Source organism: Canis lupus, chromosome 32, assembly GCF_048164855.1.
Source record: "Canis lupus baileyi chromosome 32, mCanLup2.hap1, whole genome shotgun sequence".
NCBI lineage: Eukaryota > Metazoa > Chordata > Mammalia > Carnivora > Canidae > Canis > Canis lupus.
In genome coordinates this window covers 4,291,625-4,311,249 of record NC_132869.1, presented here as the reverse complement: position 1 = coordinate 4,311,249, position 19,625 = coordinate 4,291,625, and the positions used below count along the sequence as shown (strand labels likewise).

The window sequence follows — 19,625 nt, the reverse complement described above, 5'->3', positions numbered from 1 at the left end:
ATGTGATTATGATGACACAGCAAAGGTCTGTGGTCCTAGGTCTACAAATGTGTGGTGAGGAATTAGGACAAACTGGAGACAGGCTGTTTGACACATGGACTGCCTAGTTGGAAAATATTTTGACTCCAAACCTTAAAATACACACGTGGTGTCTGTGCTCACTTCATTCACACAGAGCTCCCTGGACAATGAACCTCTAAAAAAAAAAAAAGTCTCCCCTGGAGCAGGAGCATCAGGGTTTGCTTGGGCCAAGGCAGAGCTAAACTGCTGGGTCACAGGGGCTGTCCTACAATTTGGTAGTTTTTAGTACATTTGTGGAGTTGTACAATCCCCACAATCAATTTTAAAATCAACATTTTCATCATCCCCAAGAGAAACCCTGAACTCCATTCTCCCTTCTTTCTAGTCCCTGGCAACCATTAATCTACTTGTTGTCTCTATGACTTCACCTATCTAGACAGTTCATATAAATTAAATTATACAATATGTGGCCTCTTTTGATGTGGCTTCTCTCCCACAGCACAATATTTTCAAGGTTTATACATAGTGTAGCATATATTGCTCCTTTACTTCTTTATAATAATCAGATAATATTCCACTGCATGAATATTTTGTTTATCCATACATCAGGTGAAGGACATTGGAATAGGCTACTATGAATATTATGAACATCTCTTTATAACTGTCTGTGTAGACATGTATTTTGGATTCTCTTGGTTATATACCCAGGCATATAGAACGGCCGAGTCAAATGGTTATGTGTATTTGAACTTTGACAAAATAATGTCACTACTTTTAGATTTAGGTTTTTAGAGCAGGCACTAGTGAGTCAGGAAAAAAAGGTATGGAAAAAGATCAGGGGCTTCTGGGTGGCAGAGTCAGGTAAGTGACTGATTTGGTTTTGGCTTAGGTTGTGATCAGGTTGTAAGATCAAGCCTGGCACTGGGCTCATTGCTCAGTACAGAGTCTGCTTAACACCGTCTCTGCTTCTGCCTCCCACCCCCCGCCCCAGCTTTCTCTCTCTCTCTAAAAATAAATAAATCTTTTAAAAAAAAGAAGAGAAAGAAATAATAAAATCAATCAACTTATTAGTTGTCAGGCTAAGGAAGGTTTGTGCAAAGTACTCAAAATGAGAGCAAAGTAAAAGGAGGTCCTTGAAAAAATGACTCACCATGGCACTAATTCAAATGTACAACTGAAACTTTATTTTATTTTATTTATTTTAAAGATTTTATTTATTCATGAGAGACATAGAGAGAGACGCAGAGACACAGGCAGAGGGAGAAGCAGGCTCCCTGCAGGGAGCCTGATGTGGGACTTGATCCCGGGACTCCAGGATCACGCCCTGAGCTGAAGGCAGACACTCAACCGCTGAGCCACCCAGGCGTCTTTTTTTTTTTTTTTAAAGATTTATTTATTCATGAGAGACACAGAGAGAGGCAGGGACACAGGCAGAGGGAGAAGCAAGCTCCTTGAGGAGAGTGCGATTTGGACTCGATCCCAGGATCCCGGGGATCCCGACCTTGGCCAAAGGCAGATGCTCAACCACTCAGTCACCCAGGTGTCCCCATGGTAGTTCACTATTAAATCAAACTTCCCTGCTTCCTTTTTTTTTTTTTTTTTTTTTTTTAAGATTGATTTATTTTTGGAGAGAGAGAGAGAGCTAAAGAGAGTGAGCTCACACACAGGAAGGGGCAGAAGGGGAGAAAGAGGAAAAGGGAAAGAATCCCAAGCAGACTCTGCACTGAGCACAGTGTTCTACAGGGACTCAACCTCATGACCCCAAGATCAGGATCTGAGTGGAAATAGAGTCAAAAACTTAAATGACTAAGCCATCCAGGCACCCCCCTGCTTCTTCCCTTCTCACAAATACTGTATGTACTTCCTTCACTTCTCCTGGAATTATTTCCTATTACTTCAGGATTTTATTTTTACAAGTAAAAACATATTCAAATGCAATCTCTTTTTTTGCATCAATTCATTATGGTTTTACTCAATAATATTTAAATTTCCATCCTCCTTTCATCTTATTTACTTGTAATTATTATCCTAAATGTGATGTTCATTTTCACTCATGACCATTTTAATTAATTTTTTTTTCTGGGGTGCCTGAGTGGCTCAGTTGATTGAGCGTCAGACTCTTGGTTTCTGCTCAGGTCTTTATGTCAGGATCATGACATGGAGCCTGTGTGGGGCTCTGCACTCAGAGGGAAGGCTGCTTGAGATTCTCTCTCCTTCTTCCTTTTGCCCCTCCCCCTACTTGTGCATATGCAATCGCTCTCTAATTAATAAATAGATCTTTAAAAAGAAAATTTTTTGTTTGCATGCCACAGAATATGTTTTTCAAGCTATCATGCCAGAGAGAAATAATACTAAGTTTACCAAATCATAGCAAAAGAAATTAATGTTATGTACCCATTAAAAAATTGTGGAAGCATTTAATTATATGGAAAAAAATCCAAATTTGTTAAACATAAAAATCAAGTAAGCAAACATGTACAATATGATAAAAATAGATACATTAAAAATTTAATACTGTTATTTCTAAATGTTGAGATTATGACTAATATTTTCCTTGGGGTTTAGTTTCTATAACATATACAATAAACATGTAATAATTATTATAAATTCACATTTATAAACTTAACTATTCCTTCAAATGACCATTTTTTTAAAAAACCTGTTTTTGAGGTGTTGTATCATCCCTCCCATTGAAAGTATGTAATACAATTTTTAATAAATTTACAGAATTATACAACCATCATTACAATCCAGTTTTAGGGTATTTCTTATTACCCACACCCACCCCGCCCCTCAATTCCCCCGAGCCTGTTCAAACAATTACTTTCACCCAAGTTAAAAGAGCAGCAAACCTCAGCAGGTTTGTTTGCCTGAACGAAGCTTCCAGTGGCAATTCTGAGAGCCAAGCAAAACGTTCCTGGGTAACTAGCTTTGGTGGTCTACGTTTTAGGCAAGATTTCTTCTTTTCCTTTCCTTTAAATTCTCTGCTGCCTAACTTGCCATTCTGAATATTTAATGCAGCTTATCAACCATTTCATTCCATTTCAGATATCGCTAACTTAGGGAAATGGAGTAACTACTGATTCAAATTTGGTTAATCTAGAAAACTGTCTCAGGGAGTTATAATCACTCAGTCTGAATTCAACAGGCAATGGATGACTCTGCTAGCAGAATATGACAAATAAAAATACGAATAGTGCAATAGGAACAAAGTTAAGCTCATTTAAATAACTTACCTCAGAAAAAAAACCACTATATTTTGATGATGGGCTTTCTGTCTGTGAAGAACCAGCATCACTGGAGTTAACCAAATATGTTCGACTATCGTGGCGTAATTTTTCAGGCAGGTGGCCTGCACAAGCTAGTTCATTTTCTTTATTTGCCATGTCACAGCCCCCACTTCTAGGGGACTGTTTTTTTCTGTAACAAGGATTTGGAAAAGGATGATGCACTTTCTTTCTGCGATAGATCACCTTGCGTAGTTTATCTGGGCTTTTCACAGCTTGTCCAACTGTTCTGTAAGAAGGATTGACTTGTTTAAATGAAAAAGAACATGAAAACTGTTACAACTTTTTAAGCAGAAAGATTTAATAGGCCACATTTTGTGATCACAATTCACTAAAATTAGAAGAGAATTTTTTTTTAAGATTTTATTTATTTATTCATGACACACACACACACAGAGGCAGAGACACAAGCAGAAGGATAAGCAGGCTTCCTGTGGGGACCCTGATGGCGGGACTCGATCCCAGGACCCCGGGGTCACAACCTGAGCCGAAGGCAGACGCTCAACCGCTGAGCCCCCAGGCGTCCCAGAAGTAAAGAGAATTTAAAAACTCTTAACTCTTAGATCAAAGTGGAAAGTAAAAGGGAAAAAATTACAAACCATTTGGAAAGCAATGAAAAGAATACTTTATACCAAATGAAACTAGAGGCATAATAACTAGATGCTTTAAAAAAGAAATAGGGCGGGGATCCCTGGGTGGCTCAGCGGTTTAGCACCTGTCTTTGGTCCAGGGCGTGATCCTGGATTCCCGGGATCGAGTCCCACGTCACGCTCTGGCTCCTCTGCCTGTGTCTCTGCGTCCTCTCTCTCTCTCTGTCTCTTGTGAATAAATAAATAAATCTTAAAAAAAAAAAAAAGAAAAAAGGAAATAGAAGTTTGAATTGTGAAAATCTGAATATATATATAAAGATTTTTTATTTATTCATTTGAGAGAGACAGAGAGAGGGAGGGAGAACATGAGCAGAGGGAAGGGTTAGAGGGAGAGGGAGAAGCAGACTACCCATTGAGTAGTTTGCTTGACTTGGGGCTGGATCCCAGACTCGGGGATCATGACTTGAGCCAAAAGTAGATGCTTAAGTAACTGAGCCACCCAGGGGCCCCCAAAATACTTATTTTGATTAAAATTAAGTATATTTAATTTAAGTATGATAAAACACAACAGAGCAAATCTTTCATATGGTGATTCTCAAATATTCTGGCCTCAAAATGCCTTGCAACTCTTAAAAATTATTGAGTTTTCAAAAGAATTCTTTTATGTGGGAAATATCTACTGATATTTACTATATCAGACACTGAAACTGAGGAAACTTATTGATTCACTTAAGAAATAATAAGCTCATTACATATTAACACAGAATATTTTACCAAAAAACCTGTCTTCCAAAACAAAATATAGCGAGAAGAATGGCACTGTTTTTTACATTTGTGCAAAATCTCTAATATCTAGTTTAACAGAAGACATCTGGATTCTCAGAATTGCTTTTGAATTTAATGTACTATGGTATCAAATATCATGTAGCCCCTGGAAAACTCTACTGTATTTGTAAGAGTGAAAATGAAGGTGAGTTAATGTTATTGTTATGAATATAGTCTTGACCTCATAAACTACCAGGACCCCTACTGTCCTCAGGTCCATTTTGAGCACCAGCAGTTCAGTAGAAAGTGCCTTTAGAGTTCAGAAGATCTGAGAATGAATGCCATTTTTAACATTTTCTGGCTGTATGACCCTGAACAAATCACACATCTTTAGTTTTTCTCAACTATTAGGGTCCACAATAGCTTTCTAGTTGGGTTATTGCAAGGATTTGGAGATAATACTGATGTGTTTTCCACAGTGACGGGCACGAAGGAGCTATTTGACAATAAATTGCTTATTAATAAAAGAGAAAACTTCTCTTTTCCCCTCTTTTCATTCTCACCTTTTATTATTTGTTTCCTACAAACTTTAAAGAAGCTCTTACCTATTTTTGTAAGCAGCCAACTGTTTTGGAGATTTCTTAACCTGAAAAATAAAAGTAGATAATTAACAGCATATTTAAGTTCTTTTGTGAAGCTACATAAACTTTGTGACTGATATCAACAAATATGAAATTCCATAGGTAAGTTTTTCAGATTAAAGCTGCAGTCTCAGTCTATAGTTATAACATTGTGTGTAGGTATACTTGACAAAGCAACATACCTAACTCCCTATTTTCCATGCCACTAGTCATATATTTTACTTACATGGTACTTAGTAAGTATGTTGACTTTTAATATCATTTAAAAGAAATATCAGCATGAATGAGCATTGCAACGGTGGAAAAAAAAAAAGCACCTCCGCGTTTCCTCTTTAGAATTAAACTATAATACTCAAATGATATACCAAAACACCATACTGTCCATAAACTGTTTAGATCTCTTGGAATATAAACAGTTTTCAATATTTCATTAATTCCACTTGATTTTGGGAGATTAAGCAAATCATCACCCTTTTGTTGTTTAAATAATTTAACTAAAACTATCCATAGACTTAATGGTTTAAACTTTCTGTGATGTACTAAATGACTGTGTCTCCCCAAAATTCATGTTGAAATCCTAATGCCCCAAATGAAGGATATGAGGAGGTGGGGCCTCTGGGAGGTGATTAGGTCATGAGGGGGGCACCCTCAAGAATGGGATCAGTACCCTTATAAAAGAGATGGTGGGTTGCTCTCTTGCCCCTCCTGCCATGTGAGGAGGAGACAGCAGAGAAGACAGCCACCTATGAACCAGGAAACAGGCTCTAATCAGATACCATATTGGCCAGGGCCTTTATCTTGGACTTCTTCCCAGCCTCCAGAACTGTGAAAAATACATTTCCATTGTTTATAAGTCCCCCGGTCTATGGTATTCTATAGCACCATGAACAGATGAAGATATACTGTCTTACCCATTACCTAGAAACTATGCACTTACCTCCTTCATGTTCTTATTAGTAAAATTAGAGATCCTTTTTCTAGGAAGATCAGTGGAGTGATCCTCAATATTATTACAAAAGGTTCGTTTTTTAACATTGTGGGCTTCAGATGCCATAATCTCTTAAATACCTAAACAACAAAACAAAAATAATATATGGAAAATACAAAAAGCAAAAGAGCCTGATTATACCCTTAACAGATATATATAAAAATACAATACTATGTAAAAGAGGTTTATGAGTAAAGCAGAGGACATAGTTCTAATTTATATACTTTAAAAAATCTTAGAGGAAATACAAGACAGGAAATTGGGCCCTTTCTGTTCTCATTCCTTAGTTGTAGCCAGTTAATGATATTATGACAGATTTTTGCCAATGCAATATGTCAATCTTTCCATTTTCTCTCTCTCTCTCTCTCGATATATATATGTATATATTAAATTAAAATTAAATTTAAATTTACAGGTTATGAAATAATGTCTATATAGTAATATCAATGATATCCATATGTCTTGAAGCCTAGTTTTAGAATCAAATCACTAGGAGCACCTGGATGGCTCAGTCAGCTAAGCATCTGACTACTTCAGCTCAGGTCTTGATCTCAGGGTCCTGGGATGGAGCCCCATGTCAAGCTCCGTGCCCAGCAGAGAGTCTGCTTCTGCCTCTCTCTCTTTCCTTCTGCCCCTGCCCCTGCTTGTGCTCTCTCTCTCTCTTTCTCAAATAAATAAATAAATAAATAAATAAATAAATAAATAAATAAAATCTTAAAAAAAAAAAAAGAAGAATCAAATCACTGGGTCAAATACAACTACAAGCAGGCAGAGGAACAAAGCTATATATATCTGACTTGTTTTATGCCCAATCCTTAAATTTTTTTCATTCTTTCTGTTAGCTCTTCAGAGCTTTCCTCTACCTTTGTTTTTTTTTTTAAGATTTTATTTATTTATTTATGATAGACATGGGGGGGGGGGAGAGGCAGAGACACAGGCAGAGGGAGAAGCAGGCTCCATGCCAGGAGCCCTATGCGGGACTCGATCCCGGGACTCCAGGATCGTGCCCTGGGCCAAAGGCAGGCGCTAAACCGCTAAGCCACCCAGGGATCCCCTTTCCTCTACCTTTGAAAAAACAATCACAATTTTCTATTCCTTCAATTATATCCAAAGAGGGGGAAAATACACTATTACTTCCTTTACATCAAAGAATAAATTAGTGATTCCCCCACTTGCACTCAAGTTTCCCACAGGAAATTTATTTCAAGCCATGACCTGAACACAAGTTCCTCCCTCATTCATTTTTTAAATGTTTACTGAGCATCCACTATATGCCAGGCACTGGAATTAATGTAGATGATGGATCAGAGATGCTCTTCTAAACAATCACTTGGGAAGCTTTTAGAAAATACGATCTTTCTGGGCCCTAACTTCAGACTAGAACTCAGCAGGTCTCTGGAGTGAAGCCCAAAGCAATTATATTTTTAAAAAGCTCTGCAGCATTTCTGATGCACACTCTTAGAAGAAAATCTGCCTTAGAGAATTTTCCAAAAATATGCACAAACACATGAAAATTTGGAAATAATCTCAGGGTACTCTAAGATTTCTTGCCATTGATCCATGGACATCCCTTCCAGCTGCAACTCCAGGTTTAAAGACCTTTCAGATGAGACTTTTTAAAAAATAAATAATTGCAGTAATACAATAAACACTCTGACAGAGGGGCAGTCACGTGAGTCAGGAAAGCTTTACTGAGGAGAGACTTAAAGGACAAATAACACATTGAAAAAACAGCATGTGCAGAACTGAAGGGCATGAAACAACATAGTTTGTCTGGCAATCTCTTAAGATGCATGTGACTGGAGCTTAGGCTGGAAGTGGGTTGTAGCAGAGTGAAAAATGAGGCTGGAGAGATAGAAGCTGGATCCCATAAAGGATCGTTTGTACAGGTAAGCGTTTCTTTTTTAAAGAAAGGGGAGCTTGGGGCAGCCCAGGTGGCTCAGCGGTTTAGTGCCGCCTTCAGCCCAGAGCCTGATCCTGGAGACGGTGATTGAGTCCCACGTCCCACATCAGGCTCCCTGCATGGAGCCTGCTTCTCCCTCTGCCTGTCTCTGCCCCTCTCTGTGTATGTGTGTGTCTCTCTCATGAATAAATAAATAAAATCTTAAAAAAAAAAAGGGGAACTTTTATTAAAGATAATGGACTAAACATATGTAATTTCTTCTACCCTTCCCTGAAACCCCATTACAATGATAGTAAAGGGTTTTTAAAGGCATAAAACGCATAAGGACAAAGAGAAATAATGAGTTGATGACAATAACATTTGAAAACTGAAAAGCAGAAATGATAAATGACAGCAGATTTGAGAAAGCCAAATCCTAAATCAGCAGTGAGGAATGGTAAAAAGCAGAATCCCCAAAAGGTTCAGGAATTGGCAATATTGAGGACATCAAGAAGTAGGGATAAATGTGGGTTTAAGAATACGGAGAATGACTGAATATCCATTTAAGACACAATTAGCCCCTAGATTCCTTTCCCTATTCCTTTTTTTTTTTTTTAAGATTTTATTTATTTATTCATGAGAGGCACAGAGGGAGAGAGGCAGAGACACAGGCAGAGAGAGAAGCAGGCTCCATGGCAGGGAGCGCGATGTGGGACCCGATCCTGGGCCTCCAGGATCACGCCCCGGGCTGAAGGCAGGCACTAAACCACTGAGCCATCCATCCAGGGATCCCCATGAGCCATCCAGGGATCCCCCCTTTCCCTATTCCAATAAAAGTTTTATTGTATGGAATATTTAAAACAAGAGCCCTTGGTTTAGGAAACACCAGGCATGAATGAAGGAGCGGAGTATAGTCTAACAGGGGATCAAATGAAAATTTACATACTAAATGTTGAGATCTAACCTTTCTACCATTTGCCTCATGGATGCTTGCAGCCAGCTTTATATACTCCAGGAAGAGTACAGAAGATCCTTCTTTGGGAACTCTGATAAGTCCCAGGGGAAAACACACACACACACACACACACACACACACACACACACACACATTCTCTCTCTCCTCTCTCTCTCTCTCTCCTAAAAATAGTGACATCAGTGATGGTCAAAGTCCTCAAAGTACTGTTTTCCATCTTGATTATGGTGATAGTTACCTGTCAAAACTAATAGAACTATGCACTAAAACAGGTGAATTTTTATCATACATAAACTATATCACAATAAACCTGACTTGCAGAAATCCTCGAGAGACAAGAACAAATTGTATACATGAACCACAAATGAGACAAGAAACAAAGCAACAAAGATTTGGAAAATAAAAATAGGATATAATAAGACAGAGAAAAATCAATAGAAAGCTTGAAGAGAAACTTGAGGCTATCTCCTGAAATACAGAAAAAAAAAGGTAACATTGGCTTAAAGGAACCAATATCCAAATAAATGGAATTTCAGAAAGAATACAGAGAAGACAAAGAAGAAATCAAGGAAATAACTGAAAAATGTACAGGATTGAAGGACATGAATTTCCACATTGAAAGAGCACAATGAGGTCAGCATTGGGGATGAAAATACACCTACAAGGCACATAATTGTAAAATTTCAGAGCACTAATGAATCTGAAAATATATGGAACAAATAAACAATATCCCCTCCCAATGACTGATGGAACAAATAGACAAATTCAACAAGGCTATAAGACAATACTATCAACCAACAGGATAAAATCAACATCGATCAAAAACTCCAACCAACAACAGCAGAACAAGGACATGCCATGATGATGATGCAAGTTAAAACCACAATGACGCACTATTTCACAACCACCAGAATGGCTATAATAAAAATGACACAAAATAGCAAATGCTGAGAAGGATGTGGAGAAACTGGAACCATCACACATTACTGTAGGAACGTAAAATGGCACAGTGACTCGGGGAAAGAGGTTGGCAGTTTCTTGAAATGTTAAATATGGATTTACCATATGACCCAGCAATTCTACTCCTACATATTTACTCACAAGAAATGAAAGTTTATGTCAACACAAAGACTTGTATGCAAATGTTGATAAAAACATTATTCAGAATAGCCAAAAAAGTGGAAACAACTCAAATGTCTATCAGTTGGTGAATGGAAAAACAAAACATGATATATTTGTTGGGAATACTACTCAACAAGAAAAATGAACAAAATATTAATACATGTAACACTATGTATGAAACATCATACTAAGTGAAAGAAGCCAAACACAGAAGACAAGATATTATGTGATTTCATTTATATGAAATGTCCATAGAAGTAGAGAGGATACAGGGGCACTTGGGTGGCTCAGTTGGTTAAGCATCTGACTTCAGCTTGGGTCATGATTTCAGGATCCTGGGATGGAGCCCCAAGAAAGGTTCTCCACTCCGGGAGTCGGTTTGTCTCTCTCCTTCTGCCCCTCTCTCTGCTCGTGCTCTCTCTCAAATAAATGAAATCTTAAAAAGAAAAAAAGTAAAGAGCACAGAGACAGAAAGTAGATTAATGGTTGCCTACAGCTGAGGTGGGAGTGAGAGTAACTGGAAATGGACACAACGCTTCTCTGGGGGTGATGGCAGTGATGGAATGTTCTAAAATTAGATTGTGGTTGAGGATTATACAATTCTGTATATACTTGTACTAAGTGAGCTATAATTTAAAACGGGTGTATTTTACAGTATGTAAATTATACTTCAATAAAGCTTTAAAAAAGTAAATTATCAAAATTGTAATTGGCAATGTCTCATTACAAAGGATTTTTTACACTACAAATTCCATTTTGTTTTATATCTTATGCATTTGGTGCCACCCTTCTTGGGCAGTAAGATTATCCTTTCCCCTCCAGAGCATTTGACAGTGCTATTAAAATAGTTTAAAGCAACTGCTGAGGCTCCTAGGTGTTTCCACAGTGCTGTTTGATAATATTCAAAAAGAGAATAATCTGAAACAGGATTAAAAGTGGATGAAGGGATCCCTGGGTGGCGCAGTGGTTTAGCGCCTGCCTTTGGCCCAGGGCGCGATCCTGGAGACCCGGGATCGAATCCCACGTCAGGCTCCCGGTGCGTGGAGCCTGCTTCTCCCTCTGCCTGTGTCTCTGCCTCTCTCTCTCTCTCTCTCTGTGACTATAAATAAATAAAAAATTAAAAAAAAAATTTAAAAAAAAAAAGTGGATGAAGACAATGATTATAGAAACTAGAAAAGATAATCTTTTAATGAAAAAAGAATAAAAGGAAGCACCTAAAGAGAATAAAAGGACTAGGAGATACTGAGAAGAATCCAAAATACTAACTTTACCTAACTTTACGTTCTGAACATTGAATATAACACATTATTTTTTATTTTTATTTATTTTTTATTTATTTTTTTCACATTTTTAAAAATAAAGATAAGAAAGTGATTACTATGGATATTTTCTTTAGAAAGTAGGAAAGACTCAGCATGTAGAAGGAGCTGAAGGGTTGAATCCCCCTTACACAGTAGATATCTCTTATCAGAAAGATGAAAAGGGATTCATGGCTGTCAAATCAAGACATTAAACAGCTCTAAGTGTTTGCATACTCCCTACCTACTCACAGCAATGGAAAAAACTCATCATAAAGGAATGAAACATGTCTGGACTTTTGTCCCTAATAACTTATTATATAGTTCAAGATCAAGTTAATTTAAGCTTTCATTTTATATTAATATACTAGCAATATATCAACCATTTACATTGTATTTAACTCTGCAATCTCACTAGGCAACTTCATTTCTCTTCTTAAAAAGCAAAGCATGTTTGTGCACAGAGAATTATAATCATTAATATTCTTGGTATCAAATATTCTCCTCCAATTACCACCACAGACTCTCACAAAAGGCTTGAATGGTATTCCCTAAGAGTCCAGAGGCTGAAAACTGTATATAACCATTACTGTGTAATTTTAAAATACATAAATAAAGTGGTTTTAGAATTTAAAACTTGAGCCTAACACTGCAGTCCAGGAGATAACTAGGCTGGTCAAGGGCAGAGTGGAGGGCACAGAATCCACGCTACGCTACTGCATCTTTGTCTCCGTGAAGTGACTGCACCTCATCCCCATCCCTAACCACAGGACCATTAACACTTGCCAGCCAGGACAGCTAAGATGAGGGTACTAATTCTTCTAGGAGATGTCAAGAGACAAATGAATATCAACTACATGGGAGTCCTACCTCTTATTCTTCCCTTACCCTATAAGGGGAAACTCTTCTCTCTTCTAAGTCCAACAGTCGATGTGTAAGGCTAAGAAACGGACAAATCACAGGTTTCCCCAGAAGGCAGCTGCCACACAAAAAAATAAATGGGAAGGATGAACACAGACTTTTTTCTTCAAGAACTTCAATGAAGGTGAGAGGAACAGAAGGTTAAAGATGAGATTTTTCTGGTACAATCTTTAGAGCCTGAGGCTATGGATTCCCTCCACCTAAATTCAGCTACCAGACACTTAATAACTGCTTTGGTATCTGCAGCACTTATTGAAATATCTAACAATGAAGTTTGCATCAGGTTAAAAAACAAGGTGATAAAAAAAGGAAATTGAGAATGCTAAGGTTCATACAGATGGGATCAGTGCTTACAATGAAATATTAAAAACACCATTTTCAAAGAATGTTTTGTGAGCGGAAGGTTCAAAAAATAATCGCCTTATAAAGAGGTTAAAAAATGGTCATTCAAAAGCTATCTAAGCTATATACATATAAGTATGTGTGTGTGTATATATAAATGATCAATGCATTCAAAAGAGCTCTATCAAAACTAATAAAAATTATTTATTGCTAGTGGAATTACAGGTGACTTGTTCCCTTCCTTTATAGGTTTCTCGGGCAGCTCAGGTGGCTCAGTGGTTTAGCACTGCCTTTGGCCCAGGGTGTGATCCTGGAGATCTGGGATCGAGTCCCACATCGGGCTCCCTGCGTGGAGCCTGCTTCTCCCTCTGCCTGTGTCTGTGCTTTTCTCTCTCCGTGTCTCAGGAATAAATAAATAAAATCTTTAAAATATATATATATATATATATTTACAGGTTTCTCTATTTTCTACAATGAACATGAATTATTTTCATAATCTGAATAAATAACATAACGAGGTCACGGTCTTATAAGAAACGGTTTAATTATACAACTCCCTTATAGTAAAAAAAAAAGTGAAAAAGGTGTAAATGCCAACATGCAGAGGTAACATTTCATAGGAAGGCTCTATTTTACCTTTTCCAAAATTAGGACAGCTCTATCTAGAGCTGAGAAAATTATCTCAGTTCGTGCCTTCTCACCTCATTTGGGACTTAGCTCCCCCACCTCCCTTCTATATCTTCAGTTTCTCTGTTTGAACTGATTCCTCCCCTTTTGCTTTCAAACATTCTCAGGTTTCCTCTACCAACTCCTATACTCTTTCTCTAATTCTCTTTCCTGCCAAACTTCTACAATGAGTGCTTTTCAGTTTCCATTTTCTCTTTAACCCTTTACAACCTTGATTTTATTTTGTCCTCCCATTTGAAAAACAACTGCATCTTCAAGGTGACTTGAAGCTGTAAGGGAGTCTTTTATAACACTGATGCTGCTCATAGCAGGGTCAGCTAAGCCAACCCTAAAGATTGCTCATTCTTCATCACCATTTAGCTTTTTCATCACTTCACTACACCCCCAACACACACACACACACACATGCGTGCAAACTTATTCACAGACCATAGCACTACAGTATCTTGACTCTCCTTGTTCCCTTACTCCCTTTTTGGTTCCTTTTCTTTCAACAACTCTCATTTCTACACTAAAATTGAAAAAGCATGCTCTCAAGGCTTCAGCTACTTCTCTAGACCCAATCTCTCCTCCTGATCTGGCATTGGTAGGTCCAAGTCAACACACCTAAAATAAACCTCTTCAATCTCTTCCAACGTCAAACCAACTAACAGCCCTTCCTACCTACCACATTTTAAATTGCTGGCATCAAACTTCTCTCAACTAAAAACCCAGGAGTTATTCTGACTTCTCTCTCCTTCCCTCCAACTGATCACTAAGTCTTCTTGAATCTTTCTTTAAAATGTTGCATGGATCCGTTCTGACCTTTTAATCCTCCCACTGTCAAAACGCTAGCCCTACTAGCAGTCAGGATGGCCAAGCGGTTCAAGGTGCTGCATTTGGAACTCTAGCCCCATCACTTCAAGCCCAAATTATTGTAAGAATTATTTGATTTTCCTGTCACCAGTCTTTCCTGGTCTCTAGGAATCATTCTTTAACCTACAGTGTTCATGACAAAATCCCCAAATCTCTAATAGTTACCTACCTTTTACTACAGGATTTCCTGAATTATGTTCGAAGTATTCACATAGATTAATAGATGTTTTACTCTATTCACAAAAATTTGGATATGCTGCATATTAAGTTACTTCTTGGAAATTAATTAAATACATTAGTAAGGCTCTGAGAGGCCTAATTTTATTTTGCTCTGCTTCCCAAACTTGGCCACTATCCTACTTTTTAAAATTTTGACAGATACATATAAAATTTGAAAGATGCAGATGTTTCTAGGAACATAGTTTGTGGAACTGATTTACTACACCAAAGACTACACTATCTAAATGTTGAAGGCCTTCATAATTGGATACTATATTATTAAAGATTAATATAATTTTTTTAATTAGAAGGAGACAAGAGCAAAATGTACACCAACTATTATTTTTGATGGGGGGTAAGTTTTTGTTGATGGAGAGAAGTTCCACTGCAATGCTGTTAATGAAATAACGATATCATGAAAAATTAATAGGTAGCCTTTAGCAAAAGCTTACCATATGCTAGCCATGGGCATTTAGACACCCCATCATGCCCTTTTAATAGATGGTGAAGCAGAGGCACCCAAAGATGACATAATTTGCCCAAAGTCAAACAGCAAAAAAGTGGTAAGAGTCAGGCGTGGGACGCAGGCCTTCTGCTGCCACTGCCTCTGCTCTTACCCAACACATTGCACCCCAAGTAATATGAGATTAAGGGTGAATGTGCATATAGATGATGTAGGTTTTATCACTTTCTAGTTCATGATTTTTGGTAGGTCATTTATTCTGTTTTTTTTTTTAATCTGTTTTTTCAAGTACAAAATGGGGATGCTATGAAGATCAAAATAAGCTTATCTGTAAGTTATTACTGCTATTATCACTCACAGTATTTATATAAAATATATATACATACAATTTTGGTATTTTGGAAAACAAATCTGACAACACTGCAGAGCAAGTGCATATATATAAATAAAATTAATCATCCAAATCAGGATTGAGAATGAAAGGAAGCAGTATTAAAAACTGTGCTGCGGGCAGCCTGGGTGGCTCAGCACTTTAGCGCCGCCTTCAGCCCAGGGTGTGATCCTGGTGTCCTGGGATCGAGTCCCATGTCAGGCTCCCTGCATGGAGCTTCCTTCTCCCTCTCCCTGTGTCTCTGCGCCTCTCTCTCTCTCTCTGTGTTTCTCATGAATAAATAAAATATTTTTTAAAAAATTGTGCTGGGTGAACAGGCATAAACCAGTTTTATACCAAGCAAATTGGGATATGTGGTCACCCCACCTCAGTTAAAAAGTTTACTTTCTATAAAAATTACCAACTACTCAGCAATAAAAAGGAGTTATTAATACATATGACAACAAATATGTCTCAATCTCATTATGCTAATGAGAAGTAAGACTCCAAATGCTATATACTATATAACTTCATTTTTATGATATTCTAGAAAAGGTAAATTTATAGGGAAAGAAAAACAGCAATGGTTGCCAGAGTCCCTAGGAAGGAAAAGTAGATGTAAAGGGCTATGAGGGAACTTTTTGTAGTGAAGCATATGTTTTATTTCTTGAATGTGGTAGTGACTATACATACAACTCTGTGTATGTCAAAACTCATGTCAGTAAGACCTCAACAACCTGACTTTAAAAAACTGGGGTGCAGGGGATCCCTGGGTGCCTCAGCAGTTTAGTGCCTGCCTTCAGCCCAGGGCGTGATCCTGGAGTCCTGGGATCGAGTCCCACGTTGGGCTTCCTGCATGGAGCCTGCTTCTCCCTCTGCCTGTGTCGCTTATGAATAAATAAATAAAATCTAAAAAAAATAAAAATAAAAATAAAAAACTGGGGTGCATAGCACATGTCATTCATGGCTTTTCATTAGGCCTACTCCATTCTTTTTCTCCAAGAATTGGTCCAGATTTCAGTGTTGGAGGTTCTAGAAACATTCCTCAAAGCATCTGAAATATCTACCTGTACAAGGCCTGCCCTCTGGCTCTATGTTCAACTCATCTATGTGGGCTCTTGCCCTGAGCACGGAGATGCCCTCGGTGCCCTCTGTGTGCAATGAGTGCTCTCATTTGGAGGCCAGTGGCAGTTAAAAGCTTAACCTGAAAAGGTGTGCAGTCTCCTCCTGCTTCTCCCAGCTCTCTGGAAAGCTTTCTGCTCACTGTGCAGTAGGTATCAAAACTCACTACTTGGGTGAAAAATTAAAGACTCACCCAGCTTAAAGTCTAGTGTAGCTAAAAGATTAGGTCAAATAGTCCCATGTTCAAATCCCCAGCTTTCCTACTTAACTAGCTATGTGACCTTGGAAACAGCTGAGCCTCATTTTTCTTGTCTATAACAGTGAAGATGGGGGATCCCTGGGTGGCTCAGCGGTTTCGCGCCTGCCTTTGGCCCAGGGCGTGATCCTGGGGTCCCGGGATCGAGTCCCGCGTCGGGCTCCCGGCATGGAGCCTGCTTCTCCCTCTGCCTGTGTCTCTGCCTCTCTCTCTCTCTCTCTATCATAAATAAATAAAAATAAATCTTTAAAAAACAAAACAAAACAGTGAAGATGTTTTTGTATTTACGTGGCCTCCAAAAGTAAAAGAAAACCTGTAGATAATAAAACAGAGGGTTTTGTTTTTGTTTTTAATAAAGGAAGTACTGGGACAAAGAGAATGGGGAATAAGTTAATTTCCTGTCAAAACTTAAGAGAATAAACTGACTAAAGAGATTTCAAAGCAGCAGGCAAACTCTGGGGAGAGAAAGAGCAGTAACACTGGAACTTCACAGACGGGTCAAGGGCATCAGTGTAAGAGAAGATGGCATAAATTTAATAGACTAATAACCACATTAATGCTTTCACAAAATGAAACAGGGGAAAGTGTAGGGACTCCCAACCTCAACTGTAAGCATCTTCAAACAGAGGAAAGCATACTTTATAACAGTAAGTCTCATCTGTTTTGCTATTAATACTTCCTGCCTCTCCCAAAGTTTCATTTTCATGGAAATGAAATGTTTTTTTTTTAATTTTTATTTATTTATGATAGTCACACACACACACACAGAGAGAGAGAGAGAGAGAGAGAGGCAGAGACACAGGCAGAGGGAGAAGCAGGCTCCATGCACCGGGAGCCCGACGTGGGATTCGATCCCGGGTCTCCAGGATCGCGCCCTGGGCCAAAGGCAGGCGCCAAACTGCTGCGCCACCCAGGGATCCCGAAATGTTTCTTCTTTTATGGAAACAGAAATGTCCCTTTCCACTCCATCACAGCCTCTCTGACCATGACTGAGTTCAACTCTTCCTCTGAATCATTTCTTGATTCCTACCCTTCATTGATCTCTTCCTTCAGCACCTTCTTATGGTCCTTAAATGAATACCACATAGTTTAGAACTTTAACAATTAACAAATAACTGACGGCCTAAAGGAAGACATGACTGAGCACTAATTGATCCAGGTGTGTCTCCTCTTGCCAACTAGACTGCAAAACTTCTCATAAGCAGGAGCTGCATTTCACACCTTTAGATACACAATCTAAAAGGTAATTCAACAATTCTTAGTTAATTTAGATATATACAAAGACACAAAAATAGGTGTGTGTGTGTGTATATATATATATGTATATTGTCCAGTGAGCAAATGAATATCACAAAGGACTAGTGTTTTAGTTTAGTTTTTAAGGATTATTTATTTATTTATTTATTTATTTATTTATTCATGAGAGACAGAGAGAGAGGCAGAGACACAGAGGGAGAAGCAGGCTCCCTCTGCAGGGAGCCTGATGTGGGACTCGATCCCAGGACTCCAGGATCATGCCCTCGGCCGAAGGCAGGCACTAAACCGCAGAGCCAACCAGGGATCCCAAAGGATCCCAAAGGACTAGTATTTTAAAGTTCATTTTTTAAATGATTAAAGGAAAGAAAGCACATGTAGTCAATTCAACATGCATTTACTGAGCACCTACTATGTATCAAGGGATGAATAAGTAGTACATGTCTTATTTCTCAAGAAGCTCATGGCCTAGGGGAGGGAGGGGGATGACAAGAAAGTAAGAAAGTGAATAAATATAAAACAGTACGTGCTATAAAAGAGGAACAGATTTGTACTAAGAGGAACAGATAGTACAGGTTGCTAAAAAAGCAGCAGCAGTGAATCTAATTTGAGGGGCAGTGAAATATCTGGAAATACATCTTGTGTCATACCAGAGCTGAGTCCTGAAGACAGAGTTACTATAAAAAAGAAAAGCACGCTCTCTATTTAAGCAACCACAGTAACAACTCTTAGGCACCTGAAAATCAGAATCTGGAGCATTCTTTATTTATGTATTTTCAGTTCTTCTCCAGAAATGGTTGTTCAGTTTGAGCATGAATACAAAACCAAAACAGATACAGAAGCTGAGGGGGGAACTGTTATCATGGACACATCAGGCTGCCAGCACCCAAACCCCTTCCCAACGTTAGCATCACAAATGAGATTCTGATGCTATACGCCTTCCGATGTGATACAACAGGAAAGACTCCACAACACTATTACATATCCTTGCCAAAAAATCTAGCCTGAACATCAGCAAACTTCAACTGCCTGTTACCAACTACCAGTCTACACAACTGATGAATTACTGAACATTACATCTGAAACTAAGGATGTACTATACGTTGGCTAATGGAAATTTAAATTTTAAAAAATTTAACACAAAATAGAAGTCAGAGAGGAACCTATTAAGCACTACCATGGAGCTGTAATCAGAAAAATCAAGAAAACAAGTTCTTTGGGACACAAAACTCAGTTTCCTCAACAAACACTTTGCAAGAAAGAAAAATAAAGAGGAAGCTACATACTAAAAGACACTGCATTAACTGAATACGATGTGTGGACATTGCTTAATATCCTATATTTTAAAAACTGTTAAAATGTATAATAATTAGGGTCTCCTGGGGGGCTCAGTCACTTAAGCAACTGCCTTCAACTTGGGTCAAGATCCCAGGGTCGTGGGATGGAGCCCCACATAGCAGGGCGCCCACTTCTGCCTCTGCCTCGGCCTTTCCCCACTGCTTGTATTCTCTTACTGTCAAATAAATACAACTTTTTTTTAAGTATAATAATTAGGGAAATTTGAATATT

The 19,625-nt window shown here is 38.3% G+C and overlaps 1 protein-coding gene across 4 annotated transcripts in view; it reads right to left on the bottom strand.

Moving 5' to 3' along the window:
* Positions 1 to 19,625, bottom strand: part of KATNBL1 (katanin regulatory subunit B1 like 1) — a 62,105-nt gene that overhangs the window by 10,777 nt on the left and 31,703 nt on the right. For 3 of the 4 annotated variants that reach the window (XM_072808649.1, XM_072808648.1, XM_072808647.1), the window contains exons 2-4: positions 6,242 to 6,372; positions 5,269 to 5,309; positions 3,258 to 3,537 (exon numbers count right to left, since the gene is read on the bottom strand). In XM_072808649.1, the coding sequence (XP_072664750.1) occupies positions 3,258 to 3,537; positions 5,269 to 5,309; positions 6,242 to 6,358 (438 nt within the window). In that variant the 5' untranslated portion in view covers positions 6,359 to 6,372. Of the gene's footprint in view, positions 1 to 3,257; positions 3,538 to 5,268; positions 5,310 to 6,241; positions 6,373 to 12,455; positions 12,542 to 19,625 lie in introns of those variants that run through there. The other variant, XM_072808650.1, reaches the window with a different exon arrangement.